Source organism: Sorex araneus, chromosome 1 (assembly GCF_027595985.1).
Source record: "Sorex araneus isolate mSorAra2 chromosome 1, mSorAra2.pri, whole genome shotgun sequence".
NCBI classification, from domain to species: domain Eukaryota; kingdom Metazoa; phylum Chordata; class Mammalia; order Eulipotyphla; family Soricidae; genus Sorex; species Sorex araneus.
In genome coordinates, this window is record NC_073302.1 from 406440792 (window position 1) to 406460369 (window position 19578).

At 36.0% G+C, this 19578-nt stretch overlaps 1 protein-coding gene across 1 annotated transcript in view; it reads right to left on the reverse strand.

Moving 5' to 3' along the window:
* Positions 1–19578, reverse strand: part of COG5 (component of oligomeric golgi complex 5) — a 230955-nt gene that overhangs the window by 73395 nt on the left and 137982 nt on the right. Inside the window, exons 9-11 of the mRNA XM_004602261.3 lie at positions 17904–18016; positions 17537–17614; positions 1732–1813 (exon numbers count right to left, since the gene is read on the reverse strand). Of these exons, the coding sequence (XP_004602318.2) occupies positions 1732–1813; positions 17537–17614; positions 17904–18016 (273 nt within the window). The remainder of the gene's footprint in view (positions 1–1731; positions 1814–17536; positions 17615–17903; positions 18017–19578) is intronic.

Here is a 19578-nt window from a genome sequence, read left to right on the forward strand (position 1 = left end):
TAAATTAAACAACATTTTAAAAGGATAATATATTATCATATGGGGTTTACCCAAGATTGCTAGGTTGGGGCTGGAGTGATAGCACAGTGGGTAGGTTGTTTGTCTTGCATGCGGCCTACCCAGGTTCGATTCCCAGCATCCCATATGGTCCCCTGAGCACCACCAGGAGCAATTCCTGAGTGTATGAGCCAGGAGTAACCCCTATGCATCACCGGGTGTGACCCCAAAAGCAAAAAAAAAAAAAAAAGACTGCTAGGTTGGTTCGACATTTGAAAATCAATCTATATTAATTCATCATGGTAACAGATAAAATGACTAGACCATTTGATCATCTAAGTAGATATAAAGAACAAAGAAAACATTAAAGGAAAAAAAAAAACATCAACAGCTTTCCAACATAAAAACTCTCAACAAACTAGAAAATGCCTTCCTCAATCTGATTAAGAACATAATTATTTAAACAAGAATATTGCAGTGGTTTACAGCACCTGCCTTTCAAGCAAAGAGTCATGAGTTCAAGTTCCCAGTGCTCTACATGTGCTGCATACAACACCAGTGGCTGCGATGTACGTGTGTGAATTAAGCCACATCCAAGAGTGAAAGACTGGTAGTACGCCCTGTGCTGATGTTTGAAGGTAGAAATCTTACAGTCTGTGACCTCTGGCACAGCGAGTGATTTCTGACTGCACCACAGTCAGGTGTGTATTAACAGTACAACAAGGGGTGAAAGCACCAGCAAGCACCAGCGCTACAGAGAAGTGTAACCCTCTGTGACCTCAAGTGTGGACACCAAGGCAGTCTTTGGGAAACACCACAGTTGTAACTTCAGTGCCTCAGCTATGAGTGCAGTCACTGGCAAACATGGCTGCAGATGTACAAACCTCCACAAGCACGAAGGCCAAGGACTACAACCTGGCATGCAGCTCCTGGCAAGCATCACAGCCAGGCATGTATATTATACCCAATAACCAACAGAAAGGGGAAATGGGGAGGGAAATTTTTTAAAAGTTCTAAAATTAGAATCACCATCGAGGTTGATGGAATGAATATGTTGTCTCTAAAATTATAAACAAGGCAAGAAATATCTCCATTCTACACCATACCACAAGTCTTGGTCAATATTAGGCAAGAAAATGAAAGCAAGCCATATCGCAAAAGAAAACTGAATTTCGTTGCAGACCTTAGGCTCATGGACACCGAAAATCCTTGCAAATTTCTAACTATAAGAACTAATAAGTTAACAGTGTCTAGGACACAAAGTCAATATACAAAAATCATTCTATTGCTACAGTCTAAAAATGAACTGTAAAGTAAAATTTCAAAAGAACACTACGGGTGCGGGGTGTGTGTAAAGATGGTGCAGGTGTTAAGGCCCTTACTATGCGTGTGACTGACCCTTGACTAATCCCTGGCACTATATGGGCCCCTGAGCATTGCCAGTTGCAGCCCTGGAACCCCCAATATCTTTGAGATGACCCAGGTAATCCTTGGCACCACAGGACCCGAGGATCACCACACCTTCCAGTCCTTACATGGATCTGCCAGCTCAGTTGATCAAGAATCGCCAGGAGGGACCTCTGGATCTGCTAAGCACGGCTTGGGAGACCACGCCATGACCCCACAAAATAAACCAAACATGTTTAAAAACCAATATGGCAAAAAACCCTGACATCAAATTTTTAAGTAACTTAAAAATTGTCAATAAAACTGCAAATTTAATAGCATACTTACAACTTGTTGCCATATGAAACTGAGAAGAAAGTGCTTGAGTAACTGCATTCCAGAATGTGTATAAAATTTCAGATTGCTCATCCTATGAAACAAAAGAGGAGAATGCATTCCTTACTAAAAAATTATAAAAGGTTAGATGTAACACCAAAAAATTATTAAAAAGCTAACTATAAATTACTATGAAACATCAACAGAACTTAAAATATGTGAAAAACTCAAAGCATGTCTCATATTCATGTAAATATTTATCACCCTTCTCTGCTACTTATTAGACCTGTGAGTTTGAGCAACATGATTAATCATTCTGTGCCTCTTCTCTTCTGTAAAACAAACAACTGCTGACCTACATGGCAGGATTATTATGAGGATTAAAAAATGTTCATGAAAGTAAAGTCTCAGAATAGCTTGTGACATACAATAAACCCTCAATGAATTTTCGGTGACATTCTACTTATTACTATCATTCTGTTTTAATACACAGAAGGCAATCTGTATGTCCATAACAAAAGGATGGACAAAGCATGCTTGACCCAAAAACTATCAGCAGAAAACATTTCATCATTATGAAACTGGATTCCCTGGAGTCAAGATAAAATTTAGTTGTTATATTTCTTTAAATGTTAGGAAGTTAAAAGAAAAATGTTAGGGAGTACTACTACCCAGTTTAGTAGCATATTTTTCACTCAACTTTAAATACATGTTTTAGAAATTATATTAAAAAGGAAAAAATAATGACTTTTAAAACACTTTTAAAATGCCAGTTTATTATGCTTTATCCAACCAGCGTAAATCATATACGTAAAGATATTTTACAACTACTGTAATAAAAATCAGGAAAATCATACATTTTGTTTTGATTTGGACTTATTAAATTCTATTCTTCTGTCATAAAAAAAAACTTGACCAAACAAAACTATTTTCTGACTTTTATATCAATATACTCTTCTATTTTCAGTTATTTTGTTTCTTTTAAAAATATCCTTTAATATGAATTTATTCAAGTGGATATTATATGACACACAAAAATTAATCAAATTAATTTCTTATACAACAAGACAAATTAATTCCTGAGAGCACGCAATATGTAAAATGTATATAGTAAGCTTTAATTTAAAGTAGAGGTTTTTCCTGGGGCTGGAAGGATAGTACAGTAGATAGCATGTTCTTATCTACCAGGAGTGATACTTAAGCACAAAGCCAGGAGTTAGCCCTGAGCACTACTAGGTGTGACCCCAGAACCAAAATTAAAAAAAAAAAAAAAAAAAACAGATGCCACAGAGAAGCCTCCAGATCCTGTGCCAGGCTGTCTCTTCCAGGGCACCTGGAGGAACCAGGTCCACCGTACCTGCCCCAACAAGGCCTCAGCAGCCAAATAAACTCCAGAACTCAATCGCTGACAAGCTCACAGCCAATCTCCTCAGGCTCAGACGAGCCTCACCCATGAATGAATCTGCTAAAAAACCGAGGTATGCAGCACTTGTGAATGAAATCTCCAGCCTCACACAGAGTCGGGAATGGGTGACCTCTCCACATCTACTTGTGCTTCTTCCCGCCTGGCAGTCAAACCCCTGAACTGCCACAGGTACCATATAAACTCATTAACAGCCATGATCCAGAGATTCATAATAAACCTCAGACGAGAGCAACACTCTACAGAGATGCCTCCTGACCCGAAAGTCACCATCCGGTTAAAAATTTAATTCTAGATGTATCACCCTATTTAAAATCTTAGGTTTGGCTTTAGGGCAGGCTTTGGGTGTTGGGATGGAAAAATTAGAAATATGGTGGTGGGAAGGTGTAATGGTAGTAGTGGACTGGTACTGGAATAGTGAATGTAACAAATTATTGTGCACAACTTTATAAAAGTAAAATTAAATTAAAAATGAAAACAAAAAGAAAGGTTTTCCTAAGAGAGTGGCGCAAGCCAGGATAGTCTGAGGCATCACAAAGAACCCACAAAAACGGAATGAAACACAGCTCACTGAGAAAAATCACTGGGGAAAAGAGCCATTACCTGGTAGGGAGTCTTAGCTGAGGAATGAAGAAGTGGTGACAAGGCCGGAACTAAGGGGTACTTCCTCTGGTTGGGGCAGGGGAGAGGCACAGAAGGAAAAGAGACCGGGAACTCTGGCCAGCAGGTATGAAACTATAAGTGCCAAGCTCAGTGGGCAGGTGCTGAATGCAGAGTACAAATAGGTCATTAGCTTTAGGCCTGTATTTTTTAAATCAAAAGCAGACACCAACACCATAAATATTAATCCCATTGTAAGCACATCATCTTAAGGAGCTTCTTTCATAAAATGCAAAGCAGCTCAACTGGAACTGGAACCTTTCCTTATGCCATATATAAAAATTAACTGAAAATGAATATAAGTCCTAAACATAAGATAAAAAAAAAAATACACAGGCAGAATTCTCCATGACATTGAAGCCCGAGGCACCTTTGAGGATAAAATGCCACTGACAAGGCAAGTGAAAGCAAAGATAAACAAATGGGACTACTAAATCAGGAAGCTTCTGCACCTCGAAGGAAAAAATGACCAGAATACAAAGATTGCCACAGACTGGGAGAAGTTGTTTGCCCACAACTCACTCAATAAAGGGTTAATATCCAAGATTAAAAACAAACAAAGAAAAACATACACACTGGTAGAACTTTACCCAAAAAAAGGGAAGGGGAGGGCTGGAGCCATAGCAGTGTGGGTAGGGCTGAACTTGGTTCAATCCCGGCATCCCATAAGGTTCCCTGAATACTGCCACAGTAATTTTTCATTGCTGACCCAAGAGTAACTCCTGAGTATCGAAGGGTGTGACCCAAAAAAAGAAATTTTTTTAAAAAAGAACTTTACCAAAAAATAAATAAAAACAACAACAAAAATCCCCATCCAGTCTCATCAAAAAATGGGGAGAATAGGTGAAAGAAATTTTCTCAAAGAAGAAATAAAAATGGCAAAAAGGCATATAAAAAATCATATGGGAACCACAAATAAAAGTAACAAGACATCAATCACCTCACATATCAAAAAGAACATCAACCAGTGTTGGTGTGGGTGTGTTTTCAGGGGGAAGGGGAGGGAATCCTCATTCACTGCTGGTGGGAACAGTGATCGTACAACCTTTTTGGAAAAACAATATGACATTGCTCAAAAAATGGCGGGGGGCAGAAATTGAGCTTCCATACAACCCAGCAATTTTATTTCTGGTAATATACCCTGAAGACGCAAAAGCACAACGCAGAAAGACATCTGCACTTCTATGTTTATTGTACCACTATTCACAACAGCCAGAATCTGGTAATAACCCAAGTGCCCAAGAACAGATGAGTCGATGAAGAAGCTATGGAGTATTACTTGGCCATAAGAAAAGATAAGTCATGCAGTTTGCTGATACATGCATGGATGGATCTCTGGAGACTACCATCCTGGGTGAAATGAGTCAGAAGGAGAGGAGCAAACAGAATGATCTCACTCATATGCAGGATATAGAGAAACATAGCCAGGGAATAACAAAATCCCAAAGGCAATAGGAACAAAGAGCAAGAGAACTGGTCCTTATTAGGAGGCTTGCTACTAGGTGGGGGGGGGGGGGGAGTAGGACAGATCAGGGAAAAGACCACTACAACGATGATAGAGGGAATGGGTCACTCTGGACCGGGACTAGGTGCTGAAAGAAGGTAAAGTAATAATAGTAAATTTATTGTAAATTATAAATTTAAAATTTATATTTATAATTTACTGTAAATGATCAGTCCTGTAAATCAGTGCCAAAAAGAAAAAAAAATTTAAAGGCTGACAATTTGGATGGGAGGCGTACTGTGGGTTTTTTTTTTTCCCCCGGTGGTGGGATATGGGCACTGGTGAAGGGATGGTTGTTTCAGCATTGTATGACTAAGACTTAAGCCTGAAAGCATTGTAATTTTCCACATGGTGATTCAATAAAATAAATAAATAAATAAATAAATAAAAAAGGCAGAGAAGGAATAGAGAAAAAGAGAACAGTGTCTGTCACAGAGGCAGGCTGGGGGTGGGGGTAGGAGAAAAACTGGGGGCATTGGTGGAGGAAAGTGGACACCAGTGAAGCCTGAAACTCAATCATGATTGACTCTGTAACTCTGTAACTCGTGGTGATTCAATAGCAAAACAAAACTGAAAATAAAAATAGTATTTTTTTAAAAAAGATGAAACTCCTCTGGGGAAGAGGGGAGTGTGTTTTCATGACACTGGATCTGGATTTGGTACAGATTTCATGGATTTGGTACAAGGCAACAGAAGAAAAAAAAAAGGAGAGAGAGAGTGGGATTGCATCAAAATTCTATGTGACAGAGAAAAGAACTGAGTAAAAAGGAAACCCAGAGAGTGGGAGAGATACTTAGAAGCCATTAATGTGATAAGGGGTTAGTGTCAGAAGAGACCAAGAACTCAACACCAACACAACCCAAGTAAGTAGATTCCAAGATATGGAAAGCACTTAAAATGTTCTCCAAAGAAGATATTCAAATGGCCAACAAGCATATGAAAAGATGAACAACAGCCAAACATGATAAAATGCAAATTGAAACCACAATGTGGTATCACCTCACACTCATTAGGAAGACTACTATCAAAAACAAAGGAAATAACAACTGTTGTGTGAGGCTGTGGAGAAACTGGAATCCCTGTATACTGCTGATGGGAATAGAAAATGGTGCAGCCGCTATGAAAACTATATGGAGGTGCCACAAAAAATTAAAAATAGAAATACCATATGTCAAATCTTAAGTTACTGCATTACTAAGAAGAAAATAACTACATTTCATCTTAGCATTATATTGCTACTTGAATAAGCAGCCCAGTTCCAAATTAGTTCTCTTCTTATAACAAAATAGAGGGCTACAGAAAAGTACTGCTGCATTATTATTTAAGAGAATTACTAATGTCTTTTAATTGCACTTAAGTTTTAGAAAGATCTAGCTGGACTTTCAGTGGCAAACTCTATGTAGTATATACAATTATTTATAATTTTACATATCAGAAATGTTTATACACAATATTACTTCAGTAAAGAAAAAATTTAAATACTGGCAAATTTATAACATAAAATGCCAGAGAATGTTAAAGATGCATAAGAAAAGTCTCCTACACTGACAGCCCACTTCTCTAAAATATAATTATCATTTTTATACAACAAGGACAAAGATACTATGGAAGTATTTTTTTAATTTTTTAGGTCTTTCCTATATCAAACACTAGCAATTACCATCAAAATGTCTTAAAATTTTGTTAGTATTTTCAGAAAATACCATAATCATGGACTGGAGCGATAGCACAGTGGGTAGGGCATTTGCCTTGCACGCAGCCAACCCAGGTTCGATTCCTCTGTCCCTCTCAGAGAGCCCGGCAAACTACCGAGAGTAACCTGCCCGCATGGCAGAGTCTGGCAAGCTACCTGTGGTGTATTCGATATGCCAAAAACAGTAACAAGTCTCACAATGGAGATGTTACTGGTGCCCGCTCAAGCAAATTGATGAACAGTGGGACAACAGTGCTGCAGTGCTACCATAACCAATAAGTTCTTGTGAAGGGTTCCTGAGAGGAAACCTCTCTTTCACTGAGAAAGGAAACCAGTTGGAAAAGCAGCATACTGAAGGCAAGAACTATGCTACTTTGTTCAACTTTTATTTCAGTGCCTAGCAAAACATTCCATTACCATTTGGAAAATATTTTCATTTTGGTTTCAGTTATCAACTGCTTTAATATGTCAAATGCTCATTTAAAGTTTTATGTATGCATTTCCTTGAAATAAAAAAAAGGATAATAAGAATTAGAGCAAATTTAAGGCAAAAGAGGCCAGAGGAAGGTGAGGCTTTGTACTGGGTCAGCTTATAGGACAATGCTGAAAGGCAGCAGACAGACATTTGCCCTTTCTCCTGATTGTAAAAGCAACAGTGGTTTTTTTTTTTTACATCTTATTGTTGTTATAATTAATAATCGCTATTGAGCTCTATGCGATATCTTTTTTTTTTGTTAATTTAACACATTTGATGCCAGCTCAGCACTTTGTATTAATTAGTCACATTCAAGTGTGAGCCACTGATATTATACACCAATGTGAACATGTTTTTAAAAAGTCCCTTGTTTTGGTAGATCCTTTGTCTTACATCTTGCTAGCAAGCCTCTAAAACTTTTATTTTACTTATTCCCCTTCCTTTCCCTTATCGTTACTGCTGCAGTAACAGTAAGTCGCACACTCCTGACTGTGGCGTTTGCACACTTGTTCACAGTGTTACAGCAGATCCCACACTTGGCTGCAGTGCTACAGACTAGTTGTATTTGTTAGGACACTGCACTTTGGTGTGATATTAGGGATCTCAAACAGCAATGCTGCGGGGATCACGCTAGGTGCGTATGGGGTGGGACCGAGATCTTACAGGTGTCCCCATACTTGCAAGGCAGCTATTTGCCAGTAAGTCATCCCTGGGCCCTTAAGTTGCTGGTGTAGAGGCAGATACGCTGGTTGATTTTCTTTTACTTTGTCCTTCCTTGAGCTTTCAATTGTGACAAATTTCGCCAAATGTTCTCTGCATCTTCTGGAGAGATATGTCATTTTTATGTATGCTCAATATACCTTAAGATTTTCAATATATATCTCTGAGAATGACTGGGTTACAGTTTTCTTTCTCTGTAATCTCTACTTGCAGGTGGGGAGTCACACCCCTTGATGCTCAGGGTTCCTCTCAGCACCGTGTTCAAGGGTCGCCCCAGCCATGCTTAGGGTACCATGTGGTGTTGAGGATAGACTTGAGATTGGTTGCTTGCTAGATAAGCACCTTAACCTCAGTCTTTCCTTACTGGCTCTGGTATAAAGATCATGTTAGTGTAAGAATCAGTGGGGGAGTAGTTTCTTCTCTCTATAAATATGCAATGATCTGTCTTTGAAATTCTGATAGAACTGGCTTGAAAAACCATCTGGGGCTACAGGTTTCTTGGTAGAAAGATTTTCAACTAGAGAATGCAATCCATGTGAAGGTTAAGGTTACAGGACTATGCATAGCTTCTGATTTTACCTGACAGTTTTTGAAAGTTATATTTTTCTAAAATGTGCCCATTTCCTCTTATAATTTAAAATTCATTAACTGGAAACAAGATAAAAGTACCTAACAATGAATGTAAGGATCAGAAGGTGTGGCATATTGTGGTATATGTGTTATACAGCAATATGGAAGGACCAAGAGTTTGACAGAGAAAGGTCAATATGGCAAGATTTCACTCATCTGGGAGGGAAAATAAAGATATGAACTACATAAAACAGAAATGTATTTATGAATTACAAGACCAACTAGAGGATACCAAGGAGGGAAGGGGGGAGGAAGTGGAGGGATATCACCATAAAGATGCATGTTGCTTATGGCCTCTCAGTATCTGTATTACTAACAATAATGCCTAAAAGGTGTGTGTATGTGTGTGTGTGTGCGTGTGTATGTGCGAGAGAGAGAGAAACAGAGACAGAGACAGAGATAGAGAGGAGACAGAGACAGAGAGACGGAGAGAGAAAAAAAAAGTGCCTGCCACGGTGGCAGGCTGGGTAGGGAATGGCAGAAAGGATACAAGGGATATTGGTGGTGGGAAATGGTGGAGGGATGGGTGTTGGGACACTGTATACTGAAACTCCTTCAAGAATGCTTTGTAACGGTATCAAATGATGATTTAATAAAAAAATTAATTAAAAATTTTAAAAAGATGCTTGTTGCTTTTCAATAATGCACAAAGCTTTATTAAATAAAAATAAATATTTAATTAATAAATATATCACTTCAATCACTGTATCACTGTATCACTGTCATCCAGTTGCTCATCTACTTGCTCGAGCAGGCACCAGTAATGTCTATTACTTCAATAAAATATTAAAGTAAAATTAGTTTGCATTAAGTTTTTTGTAACATCTTTTTTAGAGTTTAATTTTGAAAGATTTTTAAACTTATAGAGAAGTTATGAGAACCTCAAACAACTAACCGTCTGTTCACCTAGATTCACCATTTATTAACACTGATGTTTGGGGGCTGGGGTACCGGGGCTCCCAAGTGTACTCAGAAGGCCCAGGGGCCCTGCTGGTGATTCCTTGCTCAGCAAGCCAGTGATTCAATGAAAGGATGTAGAGTTGCTTGGGTCCTGCTCTATTGGGGAATAACCTGGACAACCCAGCAGTTTTCAGGGTACCATGTGGCCCCACAGTGCACATGCTAGACATACAGTCTAACCACCACTATCTCCTGGCCTGATAAAACTGACATTTTATCATAATAATTTCTGTTCCCTTGCCATCTTTTCTCAGGCACAGAGACAAATAATCTAGCTATACATCCTTCAAACAGTCATAGTATAGTTAAGCCAGAGTTTTGAATCTTACTACACCTGTGTATAACACATTTCATATTACAAATTCATCAATTATACAGTGTTCTTAACAGCATTGGAGGGGTATAGTATGTAGATTAGCATAAGCAAGTCACACTTAGCTTTCACATATCCTAAAAATCTTTATGTCACTTTGTCACTAATATCTAAAACAATAAAATCTACTTTATATGCTGTACAACCTATAGGATTAAAAGTTTTGACTAATTAAGTTCAAATTATTCAATTTTTGGCTGCTATATACAATATAAATGATATGCTCTCAGGATATCAAATCTATTCATTGGGTTCTGGTGGTGCCAATGTTGATTATGTAGTTAAGTTTTGTCTTGACTTTTCCACAATATAATTTACTAGATTTCTTTTTGATATTAAGAGGTAATTACTGAGAAGATACTTACATCATGTGAACTATCCTGCTTCATCAAACTCTCCCTCTCCCAGACTTAAAATTTACTGTTTATGGCCCGAATCGAATTTTACTGATAGCTGCAAAACAGTTGCCATTTAATCCAACTGTTTTTCTGTATTTATTAGCTGAAGATCACTGTAAGGAAGAGCTTTTCCTTTTCATTTGTCAGTCCACTTGTCTGTTGAGCTTGACACACAGATCTCTGAATTTTTATGACATTCAAAGGTTAAAATTAATAGAGTCCTTTTTAGTTTTATAGATTTATTTTGGAGCATTTCCTTACTTTCTAGCACAAGATCTTCAATCTTATCTCTAGGCAATAAATATCTTCAAAGACACTGATTCTTTCTGTTATTCTTTATTATGTTGTTTCTCTTTGAGATATAACAATTCATAATATTGTAACCTTATATACATATGTAGTAGTCTATAAATTGTATAAATTTTCATTATCAATCCTTATCAGATATGACTTGTAGCAATTTCATATACTTGTGCATCATGACCTCAATCCAGTCTTAAGCCAATTCCTTCACCAAAAAATGCTGTCTCTTTATTCATTTGTGGTTAACTTATAATCATTTTGTCTTCTAGTTTTGTAGTTTTTACTTCTACAGATATCTCATATAAACAATACCAGACAATCTGTACTATTTAGAGTTTGGTCATTCTCATATAAGTGTTTCTAAAGTCCATCCAGGTAATTTGAGATGTAATACTTTGCTCCCTTTTACTCGAGTAATATTCTATTGTATATACATAATGATGTACATTTAGATTATTTTCATGTTTGGCTATTACAAATAATGCTGCTAAAATCATTTATATACACCTTTGTATAGACATAGATTTTCCTTTCTTTTGGGTAAATATATAAGAATGAAATTGTTCTTTCTTATGCTAAGTGTATACTTAAGAAATTGCCAATATGATTTCCTAATTGACAGTGCTGTTTGATACTTCTACCAGCATTATATGCGTGTGTAAGTTTCTCTACATCTTCTTTTACCACTACTAGCCATTAATAGTGATTGTGAATATGGCAATTCAACTGGTGTTAGAATAGAACTGATTGGAGCTTTGATTTACATTCCCTCAATAAGTAATGCATTTGATTTTTGTCTACACATATTATTTATATAGTTTCTATAGTTTCTAGTGATATCTTTTGACCCCTCAATGTGAATTTCAATTTCATGCATTCCACGTTCACAATGCAACAAGTGGTCAGGATTAGATGTTGGATTCTATAAAATGCTTTTCCTGCAGGCTTTTGAAAAGGTCATAGGGTTTTTCTTATTTGTAGTCAACCTTCTGTAACTTTTTTGCCTCAGATTTTCACTACCCCTGTATTTTCATAATTCACTTTTTGGTGTTATACAATGAAGTTTAACCTATCTGATAACTTTAAATTTCAGTAATTTAAAGGTTCTATGAGATATATCTATATCTATATATGTGCCGGTTATATATATATCTATACCTATATATATAGATATATAGATATATAACCTGCAATTTTTGGGGTGTGGTGGTGGAGGCTCCCAGCACCTCTCAGCCAGTGGGTCTGGTGTTTCATGGTGTTTCAGTATGAGCCTGAGGATGTGGGCCCTTGGTGCCCAGGTTAACCAGGTCACAGAGTGGTGCCCAGAGCTGCATTTAGTGATGCTGGAGGGACCATGTGGTGCCAGGAATCAAACCACAATCAGTCACATGTAAGGCAAGTCTCTTATCTCCTATACTATCTCTGGTCCTAACTGGTTAATTTTTTTTAACAGTCATTTGTTTCCATTTTTATTCCATGTTTTTTTTTTAATATACTGTTATTTTTTTTTAATGTCTGGAGCTATAAACACCGTGACTTATAAAGTTCCTTATAACAGTTGTTTCAGGTACACAATGTTCCAACACCAATCCTACCACCAGTGTGACTTTCCCTCCACCAATGTCCCCAGTTTCCTACACATGCCTTACTGGGCATGAAATAATTTACATTAGAGTTTAGATTCTTTAACAGATAATTCTGACATCTGAATGTCACTTAAAAATTTTTTAGGAGTATAAAATCTGTTTTGATTTACCTTGATTTTTCCTGTTGACTCACAAAATAGTTTTTCAGTTATTTATAGAATAGATGATTTTTTACTGTGAGCTCATATTTGGCTGACCTTAATACGCAGAGAACTCTGAAGGTTAAAACTAGAACTGCTCTACAGAGAAATTGAGTGTGTTTGCTGTGGGGTAAGAGATTTTTAATAACTGAAAACCATGTTAGACATGCTCACAGATCTCCACCTAATGTTAAGACTATCTGAAAATTATTTCATCTTGATAAAGCTCCAAATCCTAGTGTAATGATCTCATCTTTGAGGTGGACATCTGATGCCTGAGTAAACGCAACACAGACAATTTCATAAAGTTTACACAAATCTCAACCACAGTTTCAACTATATAGATCCATATTTAAATCTGGATGTGTACATATGTTCCTCAGAGATTCTTCTATATTTTATAGGTCAACAGTGTATTAAAATTATGCTATTCTAAAATGAAAAGAAAAAGGAAAAAATTATTTCTTTAAAATTATGCTATTTTACAGGTGAAAGTGATAGTACCGCAGATAGGATACTTGCCTTGCACATGGTTAACCTAAGTTTGATTCCTGGCAATCAATACTATCTCCCAAGCCCACTAGGAGAGATTCCTAAGCAGAGAGCCAGGAGTAAGGCTTGAACACCATCCAGTGTAGCAAAAAATAAAATAAAATGATGCTACTCTAATTAGTTTATAATTTGGACTTTAGTAAACTAAAAGGTCATTAAGAATGTGATCTACAGACTGGTGAAGCAGCAATCTTTCATCTATTCCGGTAAAAGGATCTACTGACATCTGAAATAATTTAATAGGTCATGGCTAATTAATTTCCATCAAATAGAGAAGCCATAGATAAACAAAAATTGAATACTATTTTGTACCGCGAGGCATTTCATATTTGGGTGCCCTAAAATTTTTCTGATACTAAGCACATGATATGTCTAAACGGGTAAAAGAAAATATATTTATTTTAATGGTATAAATTCTCATTAGTAGTATAGCTGCTCAAAATGCTAAACACATTCCAAATTTAGCCTGAAACATCCTACACACAATTCTAAAATTCTGTTTGATGATAAAAATTGCTGGCTCAGAAAATGAAAGTACTATATCTATATTCCCACATAGTGCCGAATTGTCTAAATTCCAAAGATGAAAATCTACAATATGTTTTCTATAAAACAGATTCTTAATAATTCATTAATAATTGGCTATACTTGCTTTCAAACAAAGTGTTTTATACGCACTAATGATTACAGTGCTACTAGAACTTTTAACTGGCTTTAAAAGAAACCAAAGTTAAAGTTTTGACCCTAAATCCTAATTTTAAAAGGTATGATTTATTTTTTCAAGTTTACTACAAAATAAGTACAAAGAAAAAAACAATATTCCACATTTATTTCATAAAACCTTATATGACTAATAGGTACAAATCAGTCTTAGAAGTGTAGGAAGAACTGAAAATAAGTGAGAAGTTAGTAAGAACATTTAGTAAACATAGCAAAACTTGCTATCTTAATAAAAGAACACTTTCACTACATATAAACTTTATTCAGAAGATTTGTTTATATTGTACAGTTTTATTCAAAACAAACTCATTTTGACCTATTTAGACTTTGTATACTTTTTGTATGATGGATATCTTAAGTAATAAAATATCTGAACTAATAAGACACTGCAAAAACTATCATCATCTGATTCTTTCATTTATTTTTTAGAAATTTTTATTGAAACTTATTTATAAAGATGTGAGGGAAATGAAAGGGAGAATTGTGTACTTAGGAGAGAACACAGTCTTCTCCGGAGTGGAAATATTCAAGAATAGAAACATACGGACAGACAAGTGAGATACGGGTTCAAGGGAGAACATGAGCTTAAGCACAAGTCTTTTCTTCCTCTTCTTGAATGTTCCAAAGATCATATTCTGCATACTAATGTGCACAGTTCTATCTGTCACCTAGAATCAAATAACTTAATATACACTAAAGCAGATTTGGTGATATTATGTTTGAAACTAAATGTTTTTAAAATAAATTCTTTTTTTGCTTAATAAAAGGATACAGATGATTTAAGAATTCTCATGATAACCAGAACTACCGAAACCATTCTATTTTTATAGCCACAAAATTGACAAATGTTTTAAGTACATGATTCTTTAGTAAATTACGAATACAGTCAGGACACATAGTCAATCTTGACAGTGAATTATTCAAGCAAGCATAACCTCTTAATTAAATTAAATTTCTAATATTTTCTGAAATTAATTAGATTTCTGAAACAGCATGAATCAATGAACATGCATACAATATAACTGTTAATCTGAATTTCTCACATGACAAGGTGTTTTATTACCCAGCACAGGGTAAGTTTGTGATCCTCTATATAAAGGTTTAATGATTTGAAAAATGACTGAAATAATTATGGTAGCAAACTATTGATCCCATCTCTGAATTCAGATGATCTCATTTTCTATAAATAGTACTTCTACCCCCGTTTGTAGAGATTACAGGATCTAGACAAGAAAACATAACCAGTAGAAATAAAGCTTAGCTACCTCTGATAACAAGGCTCAAAATACATAGCTCGTCTTTGTCTTCTCCTTTTTTAAAGTGTTTTCCCTTCTCACCCCCAAGGAATGCTTAGAATCCAGGGGCTGCTCCAGCAATACTCAGCCAGTTAGGCTGGATGGTTCAATGCTAGTGATGAGAGGCTGCCCAGCCCAGCGATGCTGAGGGTTTCCAAAGCAACCCAGTCATGCTCCTGGAGGGTCATATGGTGCTGGGGACAGAACTGAGGGCTTTGCACATGCACGGCATGCATTCCAACTCTTTAAGCTTTCTCCTTAAACCCTCAGTTCTAAATCACTATACTATCCTATCTTTGACGCTACTTGAATTGGTGTTCAGAAAAGAGAACTTTGTGATTTGGCTTTCCAAATGCTAAGAACTACATAAATAAAATTATTTTAGAAAACTTAAAGATACCTTAGACTGCACTGACTAAAACAAATAAATATATAAAATAATGAGAATAATAGACAGGACAGTTCATTTCCATACAGTCTGAAACCTTAAGTAATATTTTTTTCATAAACATTTTTTAAATGTACAGGGAAATACAAAATTAAGATAGGTACTTTTCAATATTTACTGTGTTGGAAAACTTCAAAATAAAATATGAAAATGTCCTTAAAAAAAAAAAAGGTACTTTTACACACCTAATAAAAGTGGTAAAATACAAAATACTGAAATTAAGATAGGTACTTTTACACACCTAATAAAAGTGATAAAATACAAAATACTGACAGGTTTTCGCAATGCTAAATGTAGTCCAATCAAATCTACTGCTGTACTCTTTGGTATTTCTACTCAAATGCAGAAATATTATGTACACACAAAATCAGCATGCAAATATTTATGTCAGTTGTATTAGTAATTGCCAAAACTAAGAGGCAGCAAATGTCCTTCAATAGCAAATGAAGAACAAAGGAAGTATTTCCATACAATGAAGTATCAATCAGTGAAAAAAAGAAATGAGGTATCAAATCATAGAGAGACATGAAGGAACCTTAAATGTCTATTGCTGTGTGAAAGAAATTAGTCTGGAAAAGCTACCTTGTGTATGATTCAAATGATATGACATTCTGAAAAAGGTGAAACTCTAAAGGCAATAAAAAGGCTTTGATAAAAGTATCTGCTGTATCTAAACCATTTATAAATTATGAGAATTATATGCACAATTGCTTTGCTAAATCATAGCAACAATTATAAGCAACTATACTTTGTGATGGTCTTGGAGATACCTAACACAGTACATAAAATATTTAAAATGTCGAATTTATAAAGAAAACTGTACCATGACACTGATAAAGTTACAATAAGTTTTTCTTTGGAGCACAAAGTATTAGCATTTAATGAGTAAAGTAACTAATTCAACTAGTCATATAGAAACATAATCACAATGAATAAAGAAAATGCTGAGTCAGGTACCCCAGTACAAGAAAGGCATTCTCGTGGTCCACAAGCACAGCAGCTTGATGAGTGGGAGAAAGGAAATACAGAATACTCTAAATATGGAAAATACAGCAATGCACCTAGAAAACTAACAACTGGGGCTGGAGTGATAGCACAGTAGGCAGGGTGTTTGCCTTGCACGCAGCCGACCGGGTTCGATTCCCAGCATCCCATATGGTCCCCCGAGCACCGCCAGGAGTGATTCCTGAGTGCATGAGCCAAGAGCAATCCCTGTGCATCGCTGGGTGTGACAAAGAAACCAAAAAAAAAAAAAAAAAAGAAAACTAACAACTGAGGGGACTGCAGTGATAGCACAGAGGGTAGGGCGTTTGCCTTGCATGCAACAGACTCAAGTTTGATGCCCGGTAATAAGGTCCCCCAGGCACCGCCAGGAGTAATTCCTGAGTACAAAGCTAGAGTAACCACTGAGCATTGTTGAGTGTGACCCAAAAAGCGAAAAAAAAAAAAAGAAAAAAAGAAAACTAACAACTGAACAGACCATACTACCTTAAAGATTTTATATGATAATAATAAAAATTTTAATACTATTTTAAATATATGTAATTACATTAATTAAATTCTTTATTGGCCAAAATTCTCCTGATAGAAAATTTAATCTCTAACAGAACATTAAAAAAAATTTTTTAATGTAAGTATATATATGACAGAAAAGAGGCACTGGTTTACACATTTCAGAAATTAGACTATAAAAAAACTGATATCATCTACACAACAAATGTGACTATACATTTGTTACAAGGAAAATGTATGGCTCCCTAAATATACACTGACTTAGACTGATTACACATGCACCTCCCCTGTAAGATAGGAACACAGCACTTTCTCATATCATCCTGCACATTTCAATTCATAGTAACATTTTTAGTTAAACATACCTTAACTATTTCTTCAATGAAACAAATGTGAGAAACAGGATCTCTCTTCTTGGCTAATATTTTTTGTAGGTGCTGAACCTAAAGTGGACATGAGGACAGAAAATGTTACTATCGGGTACTTTGAAAGGACATATGTATAAACCTTTGGCACTAGAAGTTTCCAAAAAGGGGAAATAGCATTTTGCTAAAGTCTGTACAGTACAATCAGCTAACAGATGTAATCTGAATAAGCAGAGATGTTTCAATTACCTGTCTAAGGTAATACAACACAGAAGAACCAAAACTTAATTCCCTTTTAATTATATATTTTTCTTTGTTCTAAAATGAATTCATATTTAATATTATTTTCACTCTCTGAACTATTTACCTGTCCACAAACAGTGCATATATAATCCATAAGTTTTTCCATATTGGTCCAGAGAGAAGCACGAAAAGCTGCAGTGTTTCCTGGAGTTGGCATGGTAGATCGACCAGGTCCCCCTATTCATAAAGTAACAAAGAAAAGAAAAACTAAGATTCCTAAAATACACAAGATATTCTACTATGGAAAGTACATACAAACAAACAAACAAAAATCAAGGATTTTTATCTTTAACCATTTATTGTAATACAAAAATAAAATTGTGCCAGAATGATGAAGCAGGTAGGACAGTAAAAAAATGCAGAGTTTTTAACTTCAAAATATTAAAAGACCTAAAAAATTTGAATACAAAAATTAGACACAGGGGCTGGAGTGATAGCACAGTGGGTGGGGCGTTTGCCTTGCACGCGGCCGACCCGGGTTCAAATCCCAGCATCCCATATGGTCCCCTGAGCACCGCCAGGAGTAATTCCTGAGTGCAGAGCCAGGAATAACCCCTGTGCATCACCGGGCGTGACCCAAAAAAAGCAAAAAAAAAAAAAAAAAAAAAAAATCAGACACAAAAGTTATTGTATATCAGACGATAATACATTCACAATCCAAGTAATTTTCTTGATGACTATAAATAAACAAAAAAAATGAATGCCAAAGAACAAAATGGACATATTTTGAGTAATTTTAATGCATGACCCCTATCTTGAATGAGATGTTCTTGGTTTTTTTTTTTGTTTTTTTTTTTGCTTTTTGGGTCACACCTGGAGATGCACAGGGGTTACTCCTGGCTTTTGTACTCAGAAATTATCCCTGGTGGTGCCCAGGGGACCATTATGGGTACTGAACCCAGGTCGGCCACGTGCAAGGCAAACGCCCTACCCGCTGTTCTATCACTCCAGCCCCTTGAATGAGACATTCTTTAGAGAAAAAAGAATTACAAAGATGTATCAGACTATTCTAGTATCAACAAATCCATGAGATTTGTTTCTGGATGTGGGAACAATGCTATAAATATAAAACTAGTTTTGATATACTTTAAAATAGAACAAATGAAGCTTCTCACCATAAACATAATAAAAACACCAAGACATAATGAGAACAGAAGTTTCTGACAACCTCTCCCGTGAAAGGGCAGAAAGATTCCTAGATCAGAGTTTCTCACCTGGGGATCACGTGGTTTCCTGTGTCTAGGGGCCAAAAGGAAGGACTCAAGGCTGGAAGGGAGCACCGATTGGGAAAAGGTGCAGAAACACTGTCCTAGATAGAAATGAGCAAATCTTGTAGCCAAATTTTTATTTATATGTCCTGTTCCCATTAAAAGAGAACAGGGGTCACTGAAGAAAAAAAAGTGAGCACATATCTCAAGCAATAGAAATAGAAGGTGAATCTGAGAGCCAGAGAGCAAAGAAGTTTCAAAAGACAAATTGAATTTGTTAAAGCATGCAGGGCTTTACAGAATACATCTGGGAATATTGGACCATATGATAAATGAATTCTAAAATAGTGATTAAAAATCATTCCTAAGTTCATAGTGAAAACTCAAATATTAGAAACTGCTGTATACAGAGAGTCTGTAAATAAATGCAAAATGAATGACAGAATTAGAAAATTATCATCAGCTTACAACCACTTATATCTAAGGAAAGCTTAGCAGTGGATACTAAAACTGGGTGAGTGTTATGTGGAA